Here is a 27,855-nt window from a genome sequence, read left to right as displayed (position 1 = left end):
GTCGCTCCTCTCCTCTCTTTCCCCTACACACCAGATACATCCAGACCGCAGACATGGCTCCATAAGGGTGCACATGGCGGCTAGCAGCCATGAACCAAAAAACAACTCACCAAAAACTACAGATGCATCTCCGATTTGATTGATTTTCGATTGATCAACTATCACATCAGCTGCAATATTCTTCAGTCCGGTTTTCAGCATTCGGGAGAGGCTGCTTGCCTGCAACTCTCTCTCTCTCTCTCCATTTCCTCCTGACAATTTTACGTTCTTACTCAACAGTAGATATCATATTGTAAAACAACAGTCATGGGTGTGCAGGGTTTCCAGGAATACATTGAGAAGCATTGCCCCAATGCCGTGGTGCCGGTGGAGCTTCAAAAGCTCGCCCGGGGTAGTCTGGTCGGCGGCGGCCGGCAGAGACCCCCTCAAACTCCGCTCCGGCTGCTGGTTGACGCCGAGAACTGCCTGCACCGGCTCTACGGCGGATTCTACACCGACTGGGTGAGCGGAGGCCAGTGGAACCACATGCTTGGGTACCTCGCAGCCCTCGCCAAAGCCTGTTTCAACGGCAACATCGAGCTGCTAGTGTGCTTCAATGGCGCCCTGGAGAAAGGCCGTCTCCACGAGTGGGTCAAGCGACAGGTGAACGAGAGGCAGACCGCCCAGCAGATCGTCAGCCACATCCAGAACAAGGGAACCCCGCCGCCCAAGGTCTGGTTCCTGCCCCCGGTGTGCATGGCCCACTGCATCCGCCTGGCGCTCCTCAGGTTCCACATCGGGGTGAGTAGCTGTGTTTTGGACATATGCAGCCATTAGCTTAGCAGAACCAGACCCAGATCAAGTGATCAAGCAAGTGCTCGTCTTACAAGGCAGTGGGTTGGCAGCTAGCAGGTGGCCTAGACTGATTTCTCTTCAAAAACAGCCTAAAAGTGTTTGCTGGTCTTAGCTGATTTAAGATGGTCTCACAGGCTGGCAAAGTTGAAAAGTTTACAAAATCTATCTGAAACCTGTCAGTAGACCAAGGGAAGGTACTGAAAGGTAGTGAAACTGTATTCTTCAGATATAAATCAAGCCTTACCCTGGTTTACATGTTCTATTGATTTCTTACACAAACATGTTAGAACCAAGATTGGCAGCTAGTTTAAGATTTTCCCCCAGATTGCCCCAAACCTCTCTAAAACCACCCTACAAGCCAGCTAATCAGCTAAGCTTTTTTTTTTTTTTTTTTTAAGCAGGGATCCAACTTGTTGGAACATAAATACATGGGTTGGGTGTGCTGGGTCTTGGACACAAATCTGTAGGACATGCTGGTGGGATGATCGGATCTCATTTCCACAGGCATTTGGTGAACACAGATGCCAGCTGTACAGGTTGGCAGTACACTGACAATTAACTGACTGAAAACGAAGCATAAATGATATAATTAATGACATATTAAAAAGTAAATATGGTATATAAATAATAACACAATAAAATCTTAAATATTTATTCAATATTTTTACATATAAAGAAAAGTGTTATCTATATATCTACATTAATAACCATTTACATGAATAACCAAAGACAAACCTCTCATAATAGAAGAAAAACATGCCTTTATGTATGAATGCAGAAATGAAGCCATGGAGATGTAGGTTGTGCTGGCAAAAGGAAGCGCCACCTCTTCTTTTCTGTGATTGGCTGTTGCGTCACACTCTTGTGACACAGAAATAGTAAGCACTGCTCTGTTATTGGCTGCACACTCTCCTGCGTCACTTCTGCTGAGATTTAGCAGCCGTACAGGCTGAGACTAAGTTTATGGGCCCTGTTCTGAGAAGAGAGACATGACTTACGAGATTCTTGGCCTTCTTTCAGCAAAAGTGTTTGTGTATGGATTATTGTTATTAAGGCAGGCATGGAAAATTATACTACTGGGATTCTTATCTGCTTATCTCCTGTTCTCATAAACATAGGATCAATTCAGAAACTGAAATGTGAGCCAGAATCTGTGCAATATGATGGATATAAAAATGTATTTGCTCACGAGTCAAGCCTTGTTTTCCTATCAGTTAAAGGCCATCAAACATCCTGTTGCTCAGTGTATAGTTTCAAAATTCACATCACAGCCCAGAATCATCTCATCATTGATTCTTTCAAATAGTGCTAATCGATTAAAGTGTTTGACAGAGGAGCCATTATGTGGTGCAATTAGAAATAACATTTCCTAGACTAAACGTGCCACATATCCTTTCATGGAAATCTGCGAAACCCTTCAGTATTGTCAATCTCATCAATGTAAATTTGTTTTCGTTCTTCTAATGAGCCTTCCTGTAATTTGCTTCCTCACTCAGGTTGTCCAGACCATCGAGGATCATCACCAGGAAGTGATTGCCTTATTTAGAGAAAATGGGTTCCATGGCCTGGTTGCCTATGATTCTGATTACGCCCTGTGCAACATCCCGTACTACTTCAGTGCCCATGCTCTCAAACTCAGCCGCAACGGCAAAAGCCTCACCACCAGCCAATACCTGATGCACGAAGTTGCCAAGCAACTTAATCTCAATCCAAATCGTTTTGTCATTTTTGCTTCACTTTTAGGTAGGTTTTCGAGTCAACATGACACCTACATTCACCCTAATACATCTTCTTAGTCTTATTGTGAATGTTTTTCTAAAGACAAAATGTTTTAACTTAAATTTTTATTCCATCTGATCATTTCCCATGGATAAAATTAAGTCCTGCATTACCTTTGTACAAAGGTTGGGGCAGTAGTTTCATGCAGTGTGTAGCTGTTTTTGGATGTAAAGGGTCTGCAAAGTTTTAAAGATCAAATTGCACAACAAATAAGGTTATTGCGTCCTAAATAAAAGAATAAATTCTGAACTAACCAACGCCGTTGTAACTGTTCGTATCACTGTGTAAACAGCTGAAATTTAAGATATAGTAATAGGCGTTTTGTTTCCTATACTTGCTGTAAGCGGTAGTACAATCTACGGCTGCAACTATCGATTATTTTGATGAGCGATTAATCTGTCGATTTATTTTTCGATTAATCCGATTCATTAAAAATGGGTATTATTTTAAACAATGTTATTCCACATCCTGCCCAATGCTGTCCTCCAAACAATGCGTAATATGAAAACAAATATAGTGAATGTATCTATGTAGGCTATGCTGTACACAAGCAAAAAAGGGTTCAATTTAACACGCATGTCCCCCCCCGGTGCTCATTCATCAAGTCATTCAAAGTGGAGTTTAACAAGACTTGCTTGATGTCAAAATATGCAAAATGGAAATGTTCCTTTCTAACATGATTTACAGATAACCATAAAATGTAAGCCATGCGCTGAGGAAAACGTGTCAGAGGCAATAAACAGCACACGCATCTGTCAAAGCACGACAGGGCAATACGCGGTAGCACTTATGCTTTTGTTTGAAGAGCTTATAAATGCAAAGCATTCTAATGTTTCGGACAACTCGGATAATGTACCTTTCCCTTTTTCCCATAGAAATGGGTTATTCCGTGACTGGCTGGTTTTCCGAGCACAGCACGCAGAAGGGCTGCACGATTTGAGGAAAATATCTAATTGCGATCGATTATTCTGGTTAAAATTGCGATTGCAATTTAAAATACGATCATTATTTTTTTGTTTTGTGTTTATATATTAATATGGCTAATAATAATTATTATGATTATTATTGCTAAATAAAAATAAGAAATATTACTATTACAATAACATTTTAATTATTAAACATTTAAAATAGAGCATTTAAGAATAAATATAACAGTATAATAATAATAATATTTTATAGAAAATGTATTTTACAAAAAAAATGGGTTACCTGTTAGTATGCAGACAGCCTATGACTAAAAATCATTAGAAAGGTCTAAGGATTTATTGTAAAAAAATATATATATATTATAAAAATCTGTGGTTTTTATCTGTGATATCAATTTCTTAAAGTCTATGTCTTTAATATGAAATATGAGCCTCTTATGCATCCACTGTGGGGATTAAAACTCCTGTACATTGAAGAAAAACATATGGATTGTCATATCAATTTATTTAGAAGTATTACTTTTCTTATTTTCTACCCAAAAGTTTAATTCATACTGGAAGCCAGAGGGCGCCCTCGAGCAGAAACTCCACATTTACCTCAGAGAAGTTATAGTGTTCAGGAAATCCCTGATGTGAAGCTCGCGAAAACGAAGATAGAAATGCTTTGACTAATTAAACATGAAGATAATACTTCTGCGACTAGATATGGTGTATTTTGAGTTCTTCAAGCCTTCTCGGGTATTTTCATAATAATAAAGTATGCAGTGCTGATTGACATTCTGTGATAAGAAGCCACATCAGCTCGACTGACTATATGAAGTGAGTTAAAACCTGTTATTAAACGTTGTATTTTGTTGTACAACAGGTTTATGATCGCTTCACATTACTAGTTTGTGAAGATGTTTGACGCGTGTTGTTTTTTTCAAACGCACGTTACAGGTGACTCAAACTCGCAGTGCTTTCAGGCGGAGCAGCGTTTACTACTGATCACAGAGCTCTTCACTGACACACTGGGCATTTATTTATTTCATTAAAAAGGGTAACTAAACCCCTGCTCAGAGCTTAACTCCACCCACTGGCAAATTTTGAAAAATGCTGGAAAAGTGGGCAGAGCCCAGCGGAGACAGAGGGGACGAACCAAGGGTGGAGCTGAGCGGAGGGCGTGCACCTGAGACCTGCAGTGACGGGTTGATTGACAGCTGTCTGACTCTCGAGTCGCAAAGATGGAGAATGACTGGAGTGACGCCAGCTTTGCAACAGAGCGGTCATTTCTCCTACCTTCACCTGAATTGGAGGAGGGTGAATTGTCTGTAGGCACAGACCCAGAGCCTTATCAATGCGAGCCGCTGGCTCAAACTGCGTTAACTCCCGATGCCGACGATGCTAGTGAAGCAGCAGAGCTGTTCAGACCTAAAAGCCTATTATAAACAGATTTCCTCAAATAAGTTAGACTATATACGCCAGCACGTTACAGTATTGCTGTTTGTTACCGCGTCCGCGGCAACCACTTGCGTGTCAGGGTTTGAAAGCACGTCTCATGTATGAAAATGATCTGTACACATAACAGACGGCGATAATATCGCAAGAAAAGCCTGACGTGTACAGACAACTGCATTATTTAACCGTATTTTCTTCAATACAATGTTAAAGCAAGTGTCAAGTCAGTTTCATTCATAATGTTTCCACTTCATGTAACATGACAGTTCATACTGGAGTGAAGCTGTTCTCATCATGTGATTGGGGGAAACATTTCTGAGGGCGTGGTGAGCTCGTGCCAGGGGCGCGGATAGTGAGCCGTTGGAGGTACCATCCTACGTCACGATGTACCACAACGTCCAATAGGAAAATTCAACTGCAGTAGCCATCGTTCAACCTTAAGAGGGCAGCACTTTGGCGGTTTTACACCATATTTTATAGAATTAAAACACTTTATACTCAAATGTCAAAACATTTACTCGAATCAATGAACAGCATTAATAAAGCCCCAGTATTACAGATTATTAACTAAAAAAAGTTGGTTTAGGGTTTAGTTACCCTTTAAAATCGCAGCCTTTGCGTTTTCACAATCGCTCATAACCCAAATTGTGATTGCGGTTCAATTTCGATTAATCATGCAGCCCTAGCGCGCAGACACGACTAATCGATAATCAAATTCGTTGTCGATTATTGGGCCATCTGACCAATCAGAGCAGAGTAGGATCGCAGAAAGGAGGGATTTAGAGAGACTAAATTTTCGAACAAACCATTTGAGAAATTAGGAAATGTGCAGTGTATGAGAGAATTAAAGTGCTTTCTGACCTTGGATGCATGTAAACCTATTGTAGGAGACCTCCAAAGCAAGAATTTGACCTTTTAATAGCATAATAGGTGCACTTAAAAAAATAAATAAATACAATTATTCAGCAAGGCTGTATTGAATTGATCAAAAGTGACAGTAAAGACACTTTTAATGTTATAAAAGATTACTACTTCAAATAAATGCTGTTCTTTAGAGCGTTCTATTTTACAGGGGAAAAGCATGTAGAGATAATTGCTAAAATGTTATCAATATTGTCACAAATCATTCTTTTAAGGTTTTACAGCTGCAATAAAAAGTGTAAAAAGTTAGTACTTCTGTAATACATGATCATATAAAACGAAATGCTATTTTTGAAGGTAATCACATACTGCCTGATGAAGACTTGGCTGCCTTTCACTGGAGTTTACTTGGTCCTGAACACCCTTTAGCATCCTTGAAGGTAAAGCCACTTATTACATTTGTTTTGGTCTCTGCATATATTTTTTCGCTTGACATTTAGCTTATGTTCATTAATACTTAGCACTTAATGGCCAAATAGCTATTTGAGAACCATTTTTAGCAAATGTGCATTCAGTCTAGCTCCAAATACTCTAGGTTTTCTAATATTGACATTGTAAATGTTTAAAGGTTGCAAAAATAAAGACTTCAGTTCTCATTAGATTTCCTCAGTTAAAAGCCACTGTGACCAGTTTCCTTGACAACCAGATTGAAATGTGGTCTGGAAAGTAACTGATCGGGGCAATGCAAAATCTCTTCAGCATTGTGCTCAATGTGTACCCTTTTAGTTTAAATACCCAGCATTTGAATCTTGCCCAAGTAAATCAACTACTGCGACTATAAAGGAAAGGGTTAAGCTGAGGAATGGCTTCATGCGTAACCTTCTGTTATCTTCTCTCAGTGTTGCTGTTGCTTGACAGATGGCTTTATTGATTCACCATGAGTTAGAATTGAGTGGGCTTTACTCCATTTTAACACCTGACTTGGAGATCCATGCGTGCTGCTTAGTCACTTTTCGTCGCTATCATTCTCAACTCATGTATCACGTATGTCTGTTTGGGCCTATCTATATTTAGTAATTACTTGGTAGTTATTCAAAAACAGGTCTTTTTTTTAAGCAGTTTATGATTCCCATTGTCAATTAAGCTTGATTAACCTAATATCTGTTTGTTTGTACACATACCGGATTGTACCCCAGTCAGATATGTACTCCTATGACACCCATCACATTTTAAGCAGAAGGAGCTTTTGCTAGGGGTGTGATGGGTTGTTTTCTCTGACCCAGGTCCGCGCGCACCAACTCGTTCTTCCTCCATGTGATGTCGTCATAAGAGCCGTGGCAGACTATGTCCGCAACCTACAAGATGTCCATGATCTGGACGCAATCACTAAAGACATATTCAAGCACTCTCAGGTAAGATAACACACCATTGTAGCACTTTTAAAGGGATTGTTCACTGAAAAAATTAAATTATGTATTGCTGCACAATAAATTAGAATAAAGGCGAAAGCACAAAATGGCTTAGAGTGATTATCATATCAGAAATGCTGTAAATTTGAAGCTTTTAAACTTGTTCTTTTAAACACAAGCAGTTCATAATCTGATCATCTCTGCATCTGCTTTGAGTACAAGTCGCTTATAACTTGCATTTAGGGACAACATGCACCAAACATTTTCTTGTTGTAATGAGAAGCACTTATAAACTAATCTGTTGTCAACTAAAGAGAAAAGTATGGAAGCTTGTTTCCTCCACTGAAAAAAATAATAAAAAAGATAATTGCAACTTTTTATCTCGCCATTCTGACTTTTTTCTCAGAGTTGCGTGACATAAAGTTGCAATTGTGAGTTATAAAGTCAGAATTGTGAGATTTTTTTCCTTCAGAATTGGAGTTTACTCTGTCTTTATATCACTCAATTCTGATTTTATATCATGCAATTCTGACTTTATATATCGCAATTCTGATTTTATATCATGCAATTCTGACTATATATAGCAATTCTGACTGACTTTATATCACACAATTTTTACTTTATATCTTGCAATTCTGACTTTATATCACGCAATTCTGACTTTATATCACGCAATTCTGACTGACTTTATATCACGCAATTCTGACTTTATATCAAGCAATTCTGACTATATCAAGCAATTTTGACTTTATATCACGCAATTCTGACTGACTTTATATCACGCAATTCTGACTTTATATCAAGCAATTCTGACTATATCAAGCAATTTTGACTTTATATCACGCAATTCTGACTATATCAAGCAATTCTGACTTTATATCAAGCAATTCTGACTATATCAAGCAATTCTGACTTTATATCAAGCAATTCTGACTTTATATCACGCAATTCTGACTGACTTTATATCACGCAATTCTGACTGACTTTATATCACGCAATTCTGACTTTATATCACGCAATTCTGACTTTATATCATGCAATTCTGACTGACTTTATATCACGCAATTCTGACTGACTTTATATCACGCAATTCTGACTGACTTTATATCACGCAATTCTGACTGACTTTATATCACGCAATTCTGACTATATCACGCAATTCTGGCTGACTTTATATCACGCAATTCTGACTGACTTTATATCACGCAATTCTGACTGACTTTATATCACGCAATTCTTACTGACTTTATATCACGCAATTCTGACTGACTTTATATCACGCAATTCTGACTGACTTTATATCACGCAATTCTGACTTTAACTTGCAATCGCGAGTTTATATCTCACAATTCTGAGAATTAAAGTCAGAATTGCGAGATAATAAGTCTCAATTATCTCTTGAAAGGTTTTATTTTGTGGCGGAAACGAGCTTCATTAGAAGGGTGCCATAAATATTAGTGTTGTAATTTTACAGTTGTAATTTTTTTTTTATTATTACTTTGTAGTCATATTGATATATAATTAAAAACTGTTTAAAGTTAAATTATGCAGCTCTACAAACAAGCACCGCAAAACTGGAGCTTTAATCACACGTTTTATCAGAAAATTTGCCAAAATCCTGCAGCCCTACTATTTTTGTCCATGCATTGAAAAACAACCATTTGGAACCCATTGACCTTTTGTATATTTTTTCAAAAAAACTTTTGAATAAATTTGACCAGGTTTAGAACAACATGGGGGAAAGTAAATGATGAAAATGTAAAGTTTTAAGTGAACTATTACTTTAACCACAAAGAATTATGGACAATGTATGCTAATTCTGTGGTTTTGCATTCTAGTCCAGAACCGATGACAAAGTTGTCCGTTTCAAAAAAGCAGTGGAGTATTACGCCACAGCCAGCAAGCCCCCTTACTTCCCCCCCTATTTAGGTAAGATTGTCAATATTTTTGATTTTTCATCTCTCACGGAACTGCATCTGGTTCGTGCTTGTTAAATTCTTGGAGCAGGACATGTCTACTAATACTCGCCTGGTGTTATGTTTTCCTGTCTGTGTTTGAGGCCAGGTTTTAGAGGCACGCTCTGTCTCTTTCTTAACTATCTCTCTCAGTCTCAGCCCTCGCGGTAATGTGAGAAATTTTCCCACTTGCCTCAGACCTTGTGTGCACTTGGAATGGCCGCTCTGCCCTGTGCATACAAATAGGCTTCTTTAGAAAGGACTCTCGCACAGAGAGCTGCTATTCTGGAAAAAACTCTCCTCAGCTCGCCTGAACTTTCAACAGGTCCATTGAAATGCTGTCAATTGGATAGTTATGAGACGATAGAAGAATTCGATACGACATCTTCCAATTAGTTAGAGCGTGTTTGACAAATTAGAGGGGTTGTCTTGTAGAATTATAATTTTCCAAATTCAGACAGGTTGACTTTTTGCATGATTTTAAATGTTCTGATTGTGTCAAAATGTTATGGAAGCTTATTTCTGCCACAGAATAAAAAAACATTTCTGACTTTGCCCCTCACAATTTTTAATTTCACTGTTCAGACTTTTTTTCTTGCAATTCTCAGACTTGAGAAATACTTTAGAATTGAGAGTTATAAAAGGGGAAAAAAATTTGCGAGATGTTAACAGATTTCAAAGGGGAAAAGTCAGAATTGCAAGATGTAAACTCAGAATTCAAAAGTCAGAATTGTGGGATAAAAATTCAGTTACCTGTTTTATTTTTTTTATTCCAATGGCGGAATAAAACAATTCTGACTTTTTTTTTTTTTTTCTTGCAATGAGTTTATATCTTACAATTTGGAATTTAAGTAAGGCATATGCATTTTGATTCTTTATACGCAAGTATGTTGTCCAGTGACCTGTTTGCATTATTTAGGCATTGCTTTATTTATTTGTAAGGCAATAGATTTTTTTTATTTTGATAAGGGAAGTTGGCAGTAGTAGTGTAAAATTAATTTTAAAACTTACACTGGTTCAAACTAGGCTACTGTACTGTATATGTTTGATTTTTGTTGAAGTGTTTGGGACATGGTGTTTGGCTTTTAATGGTGATACACTTGTTTTTGTAATCAGGCTCTCAAATATTATTTAAAAATTTAGGTTTAGATTTATCGGCCAATATATCAGTAATTGGCTTTCAAATATAAAATTTTCATATCTGTGCATCTAGGGCTGCAACATCTAGTCGATAAATCGATAATAATCGACACCGATTCTCATTATTAATTACTGCACTGAATAATGCATTTCTATGGACAAAATGCATCTAGAAATAGTGGAGTGGAAACCGTGAGCTGCTGCGGGAAAGGATCCAAGCTGCCCAAAAACATAAGAAATTTTTATTTTAAGCTTCAAGCTAATACATTAGCTTTTAACATACCCTGTCATGCGCTTTGACAGATACGTGCACATCTGCATCCTCAGCGCAAAACGTTCATTTTACAGATTATATTCACTGATCTAAATAGAGAACTGTGGTTATATCCTTATCTGTAAATGTTACTAATTCATGCGAGTATTTCCAAAATTATTTGAAATATCTGCTGTTGGATGCTAAATTGAAGTCAACATGTAATTCATGTATTTTATCAGAGTAGTAACTGAAAAGGGATAACGGTGTGTAATTGAATTTAAATGTAAGACGTTTCTTATAGCCTATTTACAGGATAAAGAAATTACAGTAACAGATTACTTTGTCCATAGCTAATGTGTGTGTGTGTTCTTTTTATCCGATTAATCGATTATCAAAACAATCGTTAGTTGCAGCCCTAGCTGCGTCCCTAGTTGTAAGATATAAATTCAGAATTCTGAGGGAAAAAAGTATGACTTGCAAGTTATAAACAATTTGTGAGATGTAAACTATGAGATGCAATTGAGTTTATAACTTGACTAAAATGTCAGAATTGTGTTATTTTTAAAATGTCGCAATTACATTTTTTGTTCTGTGGTGGAAACAAGCTTGCATAGAATGGAATGGAATGGGCATGACCGCAAGAGCTTTCATAAACCTTAATACATCTCTGTGCCTACACACATTTTGAATGCATCAAGGTCAGTTTCTATGGTGGGTGGATGTGCGGTATAGCAAGAATCGCAGTTAGGGATTTTTGGTCTTTTCTCAGTATGGCTGTTTTTCTTTCCAAGTTTTGCTCCAGAGATTGAACCAGACTTTTTACATTTGTATGCCCACAGTCAGACCAAATCAGATGGGAGTGCCAGCAGCACCGCAGATGTTTAACATTCCAGGCAAACCTGGGGTGAGTACCATTTCACCATTATGGACTCATGCTCACTCATCAGACTGACAAATACATGTTTTTGGTCATTCTTCTAGGTCCATCATGGCTATTCTGGCCCTCCGTTGGCCGAGCCTGTCCATGAGGCGGATCCGTCGGGTAAAGGGCTCCTAGAACAGAACAGCTACAGCAACATTCCTAGTGATGGGAAGGAGCACACGCCGCTCTACGAGAGGTTGTCTCCCATCAACCCGGCTCATGGCAACTCCAACCACACAGACCCAGCCTTCTTCACCACGTCGTCCACATCCTCGTCCTCAGAGAACGAGGAAAACACGGGCTCCACTGCCAAGTGAGTAACCGAGAACAAGGGATTGTATGCAAGAAATGTGTCTTTCGAAAATAGCAACCCACGTTTTGTGGGTAGAGTTACTGTTTTGATGCTTACTACCATTATTTTTATGGTTTATTATTTATTTATATATACTGTTAATATTGGATATTATTAGTAAGAGGAAGAAAGTATATGGTAAATATCCCCAAATTTTTTATTCCCACTTAAATTTAAGACTTTTAATAACACTAATAATATAATAACACAGTTAAATGTTAAAATAGTAAATTACAAAATTAATGTCCTTTTTTTTTGTACCATACATAGTAATGTGATGATGCCTAAATTCACTTGTATTATTTTAACGATTGATTTAAATTTGTGATTTAATTTTAATTTATTTAGACAAAATGGTGTGGAATTTTTATATTGGCCAATTATTTAAGTCACAACATGAAATGTATATATTGGCTTATTGGTATCCGACAATTTTAATATCAGTGCTTCCTTTCATTCTCAAATGCAGCCATATAAGTGACCATAAGGGATGGGACAAACAGAGAAACCAGATGGACAACATCCCAGAAGGAGACCATGGGGACCAAAATAAAGTAGGTCTACTTTTTAGTAGTGATCGACCGATATAGATTTTTTTATAACCGATATATAGAACCGATATTTATTTATTTATTCATTGTGCACTGTAAATAAAGTGTCTTTTTTAACATGAATGCTGTTGCATCTTTTTATTTATAACAACAGCATATTAACAACAGGCAATATCAATTTACAAAGTCTAATGTTTTCAAATGGGGAACATAAATAAATGACAGATCAACTCACCATAAATGCGCATTCGTTTTAAAAGGTTTATGTGTTGTTAAATAGACTAAAGAGTGAAGAGAACGGAACGCGCTGGAATATTCTCTGGAATACGAGTCCATCTCATCTGGCACGTTATCAGAATTATTAATAATGTTTTTGCGGTCTAGATTTAGGAAGAGCGCTTTTTTTCATTTATGCATTTACACAGAACGTCTCTCACTGAGATATAATAATAATAATAATAATTTCATTTCCACAGAGCTGTAATTAATTAGATGTTTGTTATATAGCAAACGGTAATATAATTTAAGGAGTTTTAAACGTGTGGATCGTGTTAAAAGTTACATACGGTGGCCATGCTGGAGCACCAAGTTGAACAGCTGAACACGACTTCACCCGTTTAGCTCCACGAGTCGGTGGGTGGGGTTGAGGCGGTGCTTCTAAATTCTATGACGTCAGTGGTCGACATATTGTGAGAGCTCTCGTTTTCTGGGCCTGGTGTCTATAAAAGCTTTTCTTTGACTAACAAGGACGTTTTAAGCTCTGAAACTTACAGGATATTCTTATGTCATGATGAACTTTGATATACCAAAGGCTCAAATGAAGGTTAATTTCTCAATTCATCACCCCTTTAAATATCCGGAAACCAATATATCGGTCGATCGCTACTTTTTAGCTTTATGTCAAAAGATTATAACCTTTTAAAAAGATGATAGGTAATCTTGATATAATATTTTTATATCCATTTAGTGAATTCTTTGATTTCTCTTCCAGTCTGATCCCCCTGTAAACCAAGGCCTTGTGGGCAGAGGTCACGTAGGGGTCAATGCCCAGATTCCATCCCTCCTTTCGATGCCAACAAGAAATCACATGGATATTACCACTCCCCCTTTACCAATGGTGGCACCGGAGGTGCTACGAGTCGCTGAGCACAGACACAAAACGGGCCTCATGTACCCGTACATCTACCATGTTCTTACCAAGGTCAACTTTTAAGTACCAGCATCTCAGCTGTAACTGTTCTTGTTAAACTGTTATGATTGACGGTGTTTGATGGTTGTTTTTTTGCAGGGTGAGATAAAGTTATCTGTCACCATTGAGGATGAAGCTAACAAAGACCTGCCCTCTGCGGTGCAACTGTACCGGCCAATCCGTCAATATGTTTACGGGGTGCTCTTCAGCCTGGCCGAGGCCAAAAAGAAGGCAGAGAGACTCGCCATGAGGAGAAATCGCCTCCCAGATTGTGAGTAACAGAACTAAACCGCTAAATTGCAACCGGAAGAAGTATCACTAACAAGGAAAACTGAAAAATTGCCTGTGGTTCCAGAGTATTTTTGATCTAAATCTATGTACCAACACTAGTTTTATATGTTTTTGAAGTAACATTGAATTTTGGTAAGCTATTGGCAATTTGGCCAAAAAAATTTGAAGAATATTAATATTGTGTTGCTAATATTATTACCTAACCTTTTTGGAACAATCAGTATTTTTGTAATTAATATTCATGAGCCAGACCTTTACCAATTTGACCAAAAACCCAACATTTTGTAAATAATGGAAGCAAATAAAAAAATCAGTGACAAAAATCACTTTTTTTTCATCTTCCCTAACGGTATTATTCAGAAATTTAATTAATAGATGTTTATAAAAAGGTTAAAAAAAATGTAGAATATCGAACTAAAAGATTTTAAATAGTTATTGGAATGTTGAATGTCTTCTCACCTACGATAAATATTTACACTTGGGATGAATTTGCATTAATTTAAAGTCATAATTAAAATTTTCCACATTTTTCCCCTAAGTCAGTTTATAATTCTGCTACTGTTCGAATCTTGCATGTTCCTCAATTGTTAATTGAAAACTGAAAAATGTGTATTGAAAATTAGGGAATTTGATCAGATGGTTTGGTCCAGCATTCAAGTATTCAAACGTACTTGAAATGATTGGTTCTCAGTTACCAACCCTGCTCTTATTGCTTAAATTCTCTCCAGGGGCCTGTTGTTGGCTTATTTAATTACTCACAGAGTAGTGCACTTGAGTGTTGACATTAGCTTGTTATTCTAGGTCGTATCTAGGCAATTTTATTTCAATAATTAGCATTATTCAAGAACTAATATTAGCTCTGTTAATGCTGACATGTTTTTCCCTCAGTGGAAATTAGTATACAAGATATGAAAATAGAACAGGAAAACTCCATTATTCAGATGTAAACATTCCATTCATTTATTCAATTAGAAAAATTACTGTCAAGGTAAGAGCTATTATGAGCTCTCGGATTAACAATATATGCTTCCATAGAATTCACAGTGGAAAAAACTGCATTACTCTAGGACTGCAGCTATCGATTCTTTTTGTAATCGATTAATCTAACACTTAATCGATCGATTAATCGGATAAAAAATTGGTGTGTGTTTTTAAACAACCAAAACAAATAATGCATAACGAAAATGAAGAAGAAAAGCAATTTAATTTATTAATATGCACAACAGGTTTCCTGCTCTAATCTAGCCCTGACATCAAAGTCAATATCTGTTTTATGTAGATTTCTACACCTGCAACATTTGCCATTAGACTACTAACAAATAATATATAATTTCTGGGGTGAGCCTATTTGCTATGGGAACCTAGCAACCTGTGTGTGTGTGTGTACGCGTGCCATGCGTGAGGAAGAGTGACGCCCCAGTCAGACCAGTTGCTTCATTGCAGTTTGGTACGGCAGAAATACATACATTCATTTTCAATAGAATGCTGCATTTGGCTTGCATTGCGGTGCATTTTAGGTGAAGCATCCGTTCGAAAAATCGCGTCACAACATCACGTCCCGGTGTATACAGTGAATGCTGAAATTATTGTTGCGTGGCTACATAAAGGTTTAAGCATATGTGATGCATTGCCGCGATTGGTCTGACTGGCCCGTGAGAGAGACGAGCGCGCATATGTGTGTGTGTGTGAAGGGGTTCTTTTTTAAGGCAATACTCTCTACTCAATACTATCTTGCGAACGTGAATACGTTTACTACTTAAAAACATCAAAGCTAAACACCATATCTAGTCAAACCGCATCACGACATCGCTACAAATACAGTATGGGATTCAAATCAGCGAACATCAATGTATAGGCTTAGGCTACGTTTCCATTGAAGTCCTACCGCTGTGGAATGCCAGGTATACTTTGCAAAAGACACATTTTATCTTGTTCTCTTCTTTTTTAAGAATGTAATGAACCCTAACTTTAGACATTCTCTTCCGTTTATGGACATCTTTACTCTCCTCCATCGCGCCAACTAAATTCAAAATGTATCACGCGCTATGGTGTGCTTCCTGAACATTGAACAATGGTCCGTGAGAATCAGATCCCTGCGCGTATAGTGCGCGTCATAGGAATTTAACGAGGCTTCGAGGCAGAATTCGAGGATTTTTGTAATCGAGTAACTCGATGAATCGTTTCAGCCCTACATTACTCATGATCCACCAATAAGAGGAAATATGGATATTTTCCAATAAATATATATTAAAATATCACATTTTTAATATTTGTTTACATGCTATATATGTTGTTAAACATCATGTTAAGCCAATTAGTTCTTGATGTTTAGTCACATCTGCCGACTAAACAGTGTTTTTGTCTTGTGACATTGTAGATCCAACAGTGATGATAAAAGAATGGGCTGCTTACAAAGGCAAATCTCCACACACACCTGAACTAGTTGAGGCACTTCCCTTCCGGGAGTGGACCTGCCCAAACCTGAAGAAACTCTGGCTGGGCAAGGCAGTAGAGGACAAGAACCGGAGGATGAGGGCTTTCCTGGCCTGCATGAGGTCGGACACTCCAGCTATGCTGAACCCTGCCAATGTCCCCACACCTCTCATGGTGCTCTGTTGCGTACTACGGTAAGCATCTAAACACCGTTTCTGTTTCTAAAGTCTTGGAAAGACATTAAAAAAAAAAACGTGGTAGAATACTGTGTTAAATGCTTTCCCAAATGGCTTAAACCAATGCAGTAAGGGACTTCAGTATCAGCTCTTGTTTATTTGTAATATTTCACTCCTTTGTGTTTTAATTCAGGTTTATGTTACAATGGCCAGGAGTAAGAATTTTGCGTCGTAACGAACTTGACGCTTTCCTAGCTCAAGCACTTTCTCCTAAACTTTATGAGCCTGACCAGCTGCAGGACCTGAAGGTGATTTATGTGGAGAATGTTGCACGAGGAGCGTCCAGTGAATACCCACAAACCCAAATTAAAGGCCTGCTCACATCAAGGCATATGCAACTACATGACATGAAAGAAAAATATTCACAAAAAAAATTTGTACACGGAGCCTAATTTGTTATCTCTAAAAAAATGTAAAAAAAAAGTTTGGATCAATTTTGTCATACAAATATGAGAAATAAAAATGTAAAATATCCGCAGATATCCTTTTTACGCAAAGCTATTTGTGCAGAGTTTAACGCATTTTGTATTTCTTAAAAAATTTATACTTGAATTAATTGTTTGGCATCCAAAAATTCAAGTACAAAATATTCACAAATGATAATTTTTTTCATTATGACTTTTTATGATTTTTTTTCAGTTTGAACTCATTTTTTGGCATCCAAACTAAGTGTTTTTAGTCTTTTGAAATAATACATTTGTTTTAAAGCTTATGTATATGTGTTTCACATTTAAATTTGATTTGAACCGGCTCTGGTTTTTCCAGTTTATTTAATAATCTGATATGTTTACATGTAAATGTATTTAAAGCAATTCGCCACTTGCGTTTCAAAAAGTGAGGTTTTAAGTATATTTCTGGACACTTCTCATTTTGTTAGAACGCTTGTCAGACTGATTGGCCTTAATGCTTTTTAAAAGCATGTTTTCATCTGATAGTCGGTTTTGCGGGAAAAGACATGACATTTGAGCAACTTGAGTGCTAGGAATGTGGTCTTTTTGTGTAGATGGTTTACTTTTCCTGCTCATTTCAGTCTGTGTTGCTGTGTGTGAGCTCATAAAAACACGTGAACCATCCACACTTGCTGTGTCGTGTCTGTCCGTGTCTGTCGGTTCTGTCGATCTATATGCGCTTTTTGCTTCGCTGCTGCCTTTGCTGGTTGCTCTCGCTGGCTGTTCGTGAATTGGCTGGTGTGGTTTGTGCATTAGTCTAAATGTATGGATAGACTACGATTTGTTCCTGCTTGCTTTGTGCTTTGGCTGAAGGGAGAGGGGGTTGTAATCTGCTGGGTGGTTTAGCATGTAGCTGCTTATTTAACCTTAAGAGCTTTGTTTGACTGTCACTGCATCTTTCGCCTCCAGATTGATAACCTGGATCCACGCGGTGTTCAGGTAGCTGCTCTTTTTATGAGTGGAGTGGATATGGCACTGTTTGCCAATGACGTGTGCGGGCAACCGATTCCCTGGGAACACTGCTGTCCGTGGATGTACTTTGACGGCAAGCTGCTCCAGAGTAAACTCATTCGGGCCAACAGAGACAAGGCCCCACTCATTGACCTCTGCGACGGTCAGGTAAAATCGGCATGGCAACAGTGTTTTTTTTTACATGCAGAAAAGGTTCAAAAGCCACGTGATTTACAGACAGAACGACCTAACACCTGAACTTAAACGGACACATTACAGCAGAAAAGAATGATGATAGAACTGTGTGCTAGGGATGGATCGGAACAAATTTTGGCTTTGATACACAATCAGCCTTTGGTACTTCATTAATGATAATAAATTGATACCTGAGGCTTCAAATTAGAAATCGTCTGTCAATCAATCTAGTAATTCCATGTCAATTATTATTATTATTATTCTTTTTTTCTTTGTAGTTAACATATTTAGTTTAAAGGTGCACTGTGTACATTTTAGCAGCATCTAGTGGTGAGGTTGTGAATTTCAACCGCCCCCGCTCACCCCTCCCTTATGAAGCACATAGAGAAGCTACGGTGGCCAACACAGGACAAAGATGTCGTCGTCTGAGACAGCAGAGAGTAGCTAGCGTTCTGTAGTGCAGTTTGTCCATTTAGGGCTTCTGTAGAAACATGGTGGAGCAAAATGGTGACTTCACTGTTAGGGGACCCGTGGTGTATGTAGAGAGAAATGGCTCATTCTAAGGTAATACAACCATAACGGTTCATTATGTAAGGACTTTATACACCACTGAAAACATAGTTATGTATATAATATTGCATTTCTGTCAATAGATCCTCCTAAATATTACACACTGCACCTTTAAGGGGGGATTTGTTTCCCATTCATATAGACTTGGCAGAATATGTATGCATGTATTTATTTATTTGCAAAAAGCGTAATTATGTGTAACGTTTTTTTCACACACACATACATACACTATTGTTCAAACATTTGAGGTCAGTAAGATTTTTTTTCTTTTATTCAGCAAGGATGCATTAAATTGATTCAAATGAACTTTCTATTTATCAAAGAATCCTGAAGATGAATTATTTATTAAAATGGTAAATTTTTACATTGAAATATTTCACAATATTAATTGTATTTTTCATTAAATAAATGCAGCCATTGTGAGCATTTCTTTCAAAAACATTTTTAAAAAATCTTACTGACTCCAATCTTTTGAATGGTAATGTATTTATAAAATGCATTCAAATTATATTAAGCATGTTATATATTAAGACATCAGCCAGAGGTGCTCTCACATATTCTATATTTGCAAACACTGAATCCAAACCAAATCTATAATAATTAATATATAAATTATATTACAAGTAACAAATATACCTTTCTCTACTTTTAATTGTTTAACAAAGATGTTTTTGGAGCTGAAATACTACGTTTTTGAGCTTGCAGTCTGTAGTGAACTTTAATTTATGGTTCTGTAGCTTACTGTAATTTTTTGCTTTGCTCAATATATACTGTAATATTTACTTAATTGTTAATCATTGATCCACAGAATTTAAGGTGTAATCCGATGTACGGTTCAAGTAATCTTTTAATGTGAAAGCTAATGTCACATTACGTTTTTTTCAGATGTGCAAAGACAAAATTGTAAGTCTAGAATTGCAATCCAGAGTTATAGCCTATTTAAAATGTACACGTGTCCTCTTGTTGTCTCTAGACAGAGCTAGTTGCCAAGGTGGAGAAAATGCGTCAGAGTATCCTGGAGGGTCTGAACTTCTCTCGGCCACACCAGCCCCTCGCATTCCCCCCTCCACCTCCACACGCAATGCCTTTCTACCCCCACAACAGCACCTTCTACCCTCCACCTCCTCTGCCCCCACTGCAGTGTAGAGGCAGGGGCATGCCTGGTAAGAATGATTGCTAGACTGGTTGGTACACATTAACAACATAGCAAACACCCTTTCATTAGTAATTGTTTTAGTAGCTTAGATGTGAAATGTTTGAACACAAATGTTCTTTTAGAAGTAACATGCTAATACCATGTAAGCCATGTTATTACTAGGTAGTAAAGGAGATGAATTAATTACTGAAAGGCTTTTCACAATGTGCTTAACCCTGGGTAATCGTCGTTTTAAACCCGGCTTTAAAACTCTGCGTAGTGACACATTTCACACTTGTAATTTAGAAGCAGGGTTAGCAATGCTTTTACCCGGGGTTATGAAACCCTGTTCTGGAGCTGGGTTAGCTCCCCTTTTGCACTGTTAACCTCGCATTTCGATGCCAAACGTGTATAGTTATTTTGTTTAGGCTTTTAGTCCAAAAGTGTGCACATTCGGATAAAAACGTATGGTTTACCGTATGTTTACTTTTAAATATCTTTAGAGAGCAGTATTTTTTTAAACCCCAAAATAGGACAATGTGAGCTTTATGGAGCACTAAACTTTGACATGTAATTTGTTTTATTCATACTTGACACTGGAGAGCGCCCTCGCCCAGAAAGTCCACAAGTGAGACTCTGCGTACGGTCCGCGTGACGCGAATTTTGTCATCAGAAGACTATGCGCGTATCATACGTGCAACTGCTGGATTTTTGTAACTGCACGTACTTTGTACAGTCAGGTCGCACATACACATTGATTTTTTTTGCCAGTGGGTTGTTACTCGCAGCGAGAGAATGTTCAAAACTGCGCATGCAGAGAACGCCTGCTGTGTACGAGTATGAGTCAAATAAAGTATACTTTGCGATGCATTCTACTGTGTGTGTTCGCTTGCATATGCATAAAAACAAAAACTAAGTATACTTTGGGCTTCATGAGTAATAAGTTCTAGGAAATCCCTAATATGGACAAAGAGAACACAGAAAGAGACATGTTGACTGATTAAACATGAAGATAAATAACGCACCATTGCAACCAGTATTATGGTTTATTTGTGTTCTAGCTATCTTGGGTATTTTCATAAGGATAATGTATATTTATAATGCATAATAATAGCCTTTATCGCTTTATATCACACTATAAAACGATTTCTTTTTAATTTCCATTTGACTGATAGCATTATTTATTTTTTTATATCGTGATAAATCGTTATTGTGAATTCTTCTGACCACGATAACAGTGTAGTGAGAAATCTGGTATCTGGACAGCCCTATGTGAAATAATTCAGTGTTAGAATGTTATGGTTAGATGATTAGCAACAAACAACCAATCGCATTCCTCATATTAACGTGCTTTGGAAAGTCACAGAAACACAGTGCATTGTATAAACAGTAGTTTCAGCCTTTGATGGGGAAAAAATGTCATATGCAGACGGAAAACGTGTCGATTGAAGTGAAGACGAGACCGCTTAATTCTTGCCATTTAGTAGTCCGAAAAGTCCATTTAGGACAAACTTGATAGCTGTCGGCAATATATAATATGAAGATGCGCAATGCCAGAGGCATCCAATCAATGACACTAACATTGCAAATATGCAAATGAGAACGTTAGCCCAGGTTTTAGGAAAATACAGTGTGAAACACTGGTCTATGAATACTCCAGATTAATTAACCCAGGTAAAGTATGAGAAGTGTGAAATGTGAAACAATATAACCCAGGATTCCGTTCCCCGAGGGTTTAGAATGAGAATGAGCTAGTGTGAAAAGCCTAAGAGTGGTTTTGTGAACTTGGTCAACCGATTCTTTGCAAAGATCTGGTTCCAAGTACGTCGCTGTCATAAACACTATTAGCGGAAAAAGCTAAACCGGTTTTATTTAAACGTTTAAGGGTGCAGTTTCTTCAGAGTTCTTAAAGTTACATTGTTCATTTTATTCCTCTGAAGTAGGCCTTCAAGCCATCCCCTCACAGGGTGGTAAGCTTGAGATTGCAGGCACAGTGGTGGGTCAGTGGGCCGGTAGTCGTCGTGGAAGAGGAAGAGCCTCGTTTCCCATACAGGTGGTGTCAGTTGGTGGACCAACCAGAGGGTAAGCATGAAATATCCAGTCAGTTTTCTTTAAAACTGCTTGTTTATAAATAAATTCTCCCATTGTAATGTTTGTATTTCTGTCCTCTTATATCATACATTCCAAGAATACATTTATATTTACTGTTAGTAAACTTTTCTTGGCAGTACTGTTTATTTCTAATTGACTTACTGTTTGTATGTCTCTGTTGCAGAAATATAAATATATATATATATATATATTATTATTATTATTTTATTTTTTATTATTATTATTATTTTTCATTCATTAATTCATTCATTTAAATTAATGTATTACCTTTCTTTAAACAGTCGTCCGAGAGGTGTGATATCTACTCCTGTTATAAGGACCTTTGGTCGAGGAACCAAATACTACAGTAGAGGGTTCAAGAGTCAGGGATCATTCCAGGTGAATGTTATATTCATACTGTATTCATATATATATATATTCATTTTAAAACAACAAGAGCATATACACTGCTTTTCAAAAGTGTAGGATCCATAAGAGTTTTTAAAGAATTTTGGTTGCACTTTATTTTACAATACATGCACTTTCAATGTACTTACCAAAAAAGTACTGGGTAATATAAGGTAACGACATGGATTAAAGGGATAGTTCACCCAAAAACAAAATTTTTATGTTTATCTGCTTACCCCCAGGGCATCCAATATGTAGGTGTCTTTGTTTCTTCAGTAGAAAACAAATGAAGATTTTTAACTTCAACCATTGCAGTGATAGTCGTATAATGCATGTCAATGGGGATATTTTAGAGTATGACAGTAAAAACACATAGACATACAAAACCTTATTAAACCATGTGGCTCGTGGCGAAACATTGATGTCTTAAGACACAAAACGATCGGTTTCTTCGAGAAACCGCACTGTATTTGTTTTGTTTTTTTACCTCTTCTCAGACGAATGTCATCTAGTTTTCCCAGCGCCATAACTTCCGGCGAATAAGGTCAAAATACTGGCGTGATCAAAGATATATATACGTAGATGCCTTATTCGACCTATCCGGCACTAATGAGGGATCTATGTATATATCTATGATCACGCCGGTATTTTGACCTTATTCGCCAGAAGTGATGGCGCAGGGACGGCTGATGCAGAGCCATAGAATTTTTATTTTTAATATATGGATATTTTTCTTACACAAACGCATCGATTCGCTTCAGAAGGCCTTTATTAACACCCCAGAGCCGCGTGGAGCACGTTATTTGACGGACAGATGCATTTTTTTTTATGGACTTCAAAAACAAAGCAACTATTACTGCTATTATAATGCTTGGATTAGCCAGAACATTTTTAATATAACTCAGATTTTATTCGTCTGAAAGAAGTATGTCATATACACCTCGGATGACTTAGGGTGAGTAAATCATGGGCTAATTTTCATTTTTGGGTGAACTATCCCTTTAAGATTAGGTTTAAGGGTAGTTTCAGGACTAGTACCTAGTGATTACCCAGTTATGGTAATTACTACAATAAGTATATAGTATGTACATGCATAACAGGACTGTAAAATAAAGTGCTAAATAAATTGATCAAAAGTGACAGACATTTGTAATGTTACAAAAGATTTCTATTTCAAATAAATGCTGTTCTTTTGAACTTTCTACTCAAAGAAACCTGAAAAAATATGCGTCAGTTTCACAAAAAAATTTTTTATAGAAATGTTTCTTGAGCAGCAAATCAGCTAATTAGAATGATTTCTGAAGGATCATGTGACACTGAAGACTGGAGTAATGATGCTGAAAATTCAGGGTTGCCATTACAGGAATAAATTAAAATGTTTCTTTTAAATGGTAATATTTCACAATATTTTTTTTCTTGATCAAATGAATTCGGCCTTGGCGTGCATAAGAGAATGCTTTCAAAAACTTAAAAAAAATCGTACTAATCAACATCAAAATTCTGAATGGTTGTGCATCAATTCCAGGGGTCACATGTCCTGGGACATATCATTAAATTGTTTAAATGCATTGTGTGGTTATTCTTCAAACATCAGTAATGTCGTAATTTTTATTCTTAATTATTATTTTTTGACTGATTGGATTGATGGACATTGACGTTAAAAAATGGTTTTAACAGAGCAAGCCTGCATATGCTGCTTCAACCAATGAAGAGATAAAAGACAGAAAGAAGCCCAAGTTGGTGACCAAAACACCACCCTCAGAAGATGCAGCAGAGAACGGCTTAGTGGAGGGTAAAGAGGCAGACCAGCTCAATGGGAACGAAGGGGAAAGCAGGGCTCCAAACCAACCTGAAAGTGCCTTTAGCAACGAATCTAAAATGTGCAATACCAATCCTCATTTAAATGCACTAAATGAAGACGGCGAGGGCCACAGAGATGAAGCTCTGGGTGCCGCTGTCTTGCAAGCAGAAGAGTAAACCTATTTTTATAGAGAGGGTGAAGGTTGATGGAAGGTTAAGTGTTAAGGAATATCTGGAAGGATGGAAGGCCTACAGTTGGTGTACATTTTTTCCTCTCCGAAAGCGATAAATGAGGACTTACGAATATTTGAATATGTCAGCGAGTTAAAGCCACAAGTAATGATGAGGATACCTCTCAGTAAAACATAGATATACAAGCAAACAAATAGAGAATCTTACCAGTTTAATGATGAAAGACGTGTTCTCCCTCATCAGTGATATTACATGTTTTAAAACTGGTGACATGAAATGATTTTACTTTTCGATGAAATGCAGAAACCGGAATACGGATATTCATTTGCCAGTCTTTTAGTTTTAGTAAGTTGAGATTCAAGTACCATATATATATATTTGCCATTGTAATTGAGTTCGTATCGTCACAGTAAATGCTTTTTTTTAATCTTTTGAGATCCTAAAACTCACGATTTGAAAAAGAGAGAGTGCGTTTCTCACGTGGCATCACTGTGAGTTTACTCGTGTTTCCAATGTGCGGTTGTTTTGACATTGAGTAACTAGTATTACTACAGCATCTTAAGTTCTGATGATTTCAATATGTCATACATTAGCGGTTATAGGTAATATGTCAAGAAATGGTTAGAAAAATCTCACGAGTTGCAAACGAGCTCTTGAAAAAACACCAACGTCTCTTTCCGTGTCAGAAAATGCCATGCATCAGTGATAAACAATGTGGTTTCTTGAATCAAACGTAGCACGTTAGTGCTACATAACTGTCTCAGCTGAACTTTCTGCATGGCTCACGATTAAAAGAAAAAAAAAGGTGTGTAGTTATAATGCATGTTGTCCTATTTCTTCCTTCATTACAAATACCGTGCCCATCTGCAAAATTTGAAAAGGCTGATAATCAGTAATAGTCCTATAAAAGATGTTAACTGTTAGTCAGTGACTGATTTGCGCTAACCTTAAGTTTATTATTTTTGTGATTTATTGACCTCTGTTGTATTTACTCCAACATTATCTAGCCACTTTAAATATTGTTAATCCTGGTGTACTCATCACTGTATACATTATTGTTCTCTGTTGCTGTTTTCCGCATTCATACTAGCATACCATCTCTGAAAAAACAAAAATCTTTGGAAAAAAATCTTAAATTCTTCCCCCTTTTCTTAGCTCGGAACCAGTTATGCGAAACATTCGACCCTCCCATTTGAGAGTTTAGCCTAAGCAAGTACACTTGTAATCATTTTGATGTTTACTTTAGTGTTTTCAGAACTTATAAACGTACTTCTAAACAAGAATCATTACTTCTCCATCTAATCCTCCTGATGCTTTTCATTGCACATTAGTGATCAGAAATATGGTGTATTCCCCTCAGTCCCCTGCCGCAAGTCTAAGTAGGTTACCTTGATGTAAGTTGATCGGAGTTTCTTCCTAACTCACGGGTTGTAAAAGAATGAACTACTGTTGGGATTGAGTGATTGTTGATGGATTGTGGTGTGATGTATTTGAAGGAAATTGAATGCAACTTACAATGCTTAATAAAAGTCTTTATTCTTTTAGAATAATTCTGTGTGCGCGTGTGTGTTTTTAGATGTTAACGGCTCATTAATATATCAAACTTTTTTACTATAGGTTGCATTTTTCATGATTTTACAGTTTAAAAGTGGTAAGCTTTGCAACAACATGTGGATGTTTTCAGCCCCCTGCTGATGAAGTCATGTTCTTAGACTTTAGTTTTTGCTCCATGAAAACGGCAATGTTCTATTAATTGAGAACTTTTTTGTAGAATATGTAAAAATTTATATAACAATATAATCTTTGACCTATTTTTGCATTCTACGAGCCAAGCACTTATTTAACTGTTAGTTTCATCTTCCTCTTTTTGTGGCTTTGACTTTATGGTAGCCCTGAGAACCATACAAAGATGTGACATTTAGAGCACTGATTGGTGGAAAGTCTGAACACTACTGGTGGCTAATCCCATCTAGCACCACCAAGAGGTCAAATGTGCACTTGCGTTTCTGTGTGTGAACACAGCCGACTCCATATGGTTTTAGCCAACTACATTTTCTGCTATTTGATTTTTTTTTTTTTTTTATGCATTTTTCAAACTCATCTTAGAACCATTCATCAGATCTTCCCTGAATGTTCCCCAAAGCAGTTTGGGACGGCACTTATTGGTCAGAAAGAAAATATTTTGCTTATACGATTATATTCACCGCATGAGCCAAGAAATCTGCAACAAATAGAGAATGACACCAGTTTTGATGGTCAATCATATTGCCAGTCTCCCATTTAGATTTTTTTAACTTGTGTATTTTATCAACACTTTAATGTATTTAGAGGAAACTTGCATCCTTGTACCAGAGCAAAACGTTTAAATATTCTTATGACATATAATTATGACTTTGAGATTCTAAATCTCTTTAGATATCTATTTTACCTTTGTCGGCCATATGGCCTGCCTGGTAGACAATTTAATTCTTTCTTTTTTTTAAACAGTGCCAGTATAATGCATAATTTTGATATTCAAAATGGTTCGCTTGTATCACAATAATAATTCCATAATGAACAGGTTATATCTCTGCTATATCTGTGTAATGTTTGGCTATATTTAATAATAAAAAAACAACTTGCATATGTAAATGGTACAAGTCCTCAACATAGTTGAATTTATAAAACATGCATTTTTTTTTTTTATAGAAGCAAAAGTGAGACAAGGAATAAATATGTTTATGCATGGGTTACATAATACATGTGTGTGTGTGTGTGTGTGTGTGTGTGTGTGTGTGTGTGTGTGTGTGTATATACACACATATATATATATATACACATTATATACAGTGCCCTCCACAATTATTGGCACCCCTGTTTAAGATGTGGTCGTGGACTTCTAAAAATTCTCCTTTTTTTTAAACAACATAGAACCCAAATGCAAAAAAAGACAAAAATCCAACCTTTCATTTTATTACATTACTTTGGTGGTAAAAAAAAATCACACATTTAGAAAAAAACTAAAACTTGAAATCATGTGTCCCACAATTATTGGCACCCCTGATGTTAATTCTTTGTACAACCCCCTTTTGCCAACAAGACAGCACTTAATCTCCTCCTATAACATTTCACAAGATTGGAGAACACAGAGAGAGGGATCTTTGACCATTCTTCTTTGCACAATCTTTCTAGATCATCCAGTGTCCTGGGTCCTCTCTTATGCACTCTCCTCTTTAGCTCGCCCCACAGGTTTTCAATTGGGTTGAGGTCTGGGGACTGAGATGGCCATGGGAGGACTTTGAGTTTGTGACTGCTGAACCATTTTTGTGTAGATTTTGCCACATGTTTTGGATCATTATCCTGCTGAAAGACCCAATGACAACCCATCTTCAGCTTTCTGGCAGAGGCCATCAGGTTTTTATTTAAAATGTCCTGGTAGTGCAAAGCGTTCATAATGCCATGCACCCTAACAAGGTTCCCAGGGCCTTTGGAAGAGAAACAGGCCCACAGCATC

The 27,855-nt window shown here is 37.1% G+C and overlaps 1 protein-coding gene across 1 annotated transcript; it reads left to right on the top strand.

The window, feature by feature from the left end:
* The first annotated feature begins 20 nt into the window (after positions 1-20).
* On the top strand, positions 21-25,912 carry LOC307143236 (constitutive coactivator of PPAR-gamma-like protein 1). Its single transcript, XM_079844606.1, has 17 exons — positions 21-780; positions 2,331-2,577; positions 6,195-6,277; positions 7,121-7,249; positions 9,085-9,175; positions 11,437-11,501; positions 11,579-11,832; positions 12,341-12,425; positions 13,414-13,623; positions 13,711-13,882; positions 16,280-16,529; positions 16,705-16,819; positions 17,930-18,139; positions 19,710-19,899; positions 21,812-21,953; positions 22,265-22,361; positions 24,048-25,912. Exons 1-17 carry the CDS (start codon positions 307-309, stop codon positions 24,345-24,347), a joined length of 3,114 nt encoding a protein of 1,037 aa, XP_079700732.1. The 5' UTR covers positions 21-306; the 3' UTR covers positions 24,348-25,912.
* The last annotated feature ends 1,943 nt before the right edge of the window (positions 25,913-27,855 follow it).

This window comes from Gobio gobio (assembly GCF_949357685.1).
Source record: "Gobio gobio genome assembly, chromosome: 19".
NCBI classification, from domain to species: Eukaryota; Metazoa; Chordata; class Actinopteri; order Cypriniformes; family Gobionidae; genus Gobio; species Gobio gobio.
Note: the sequence above shows the minus strand (reverse complement) of the source record. Positions and strands in the feature narration are given on the sequence as shown.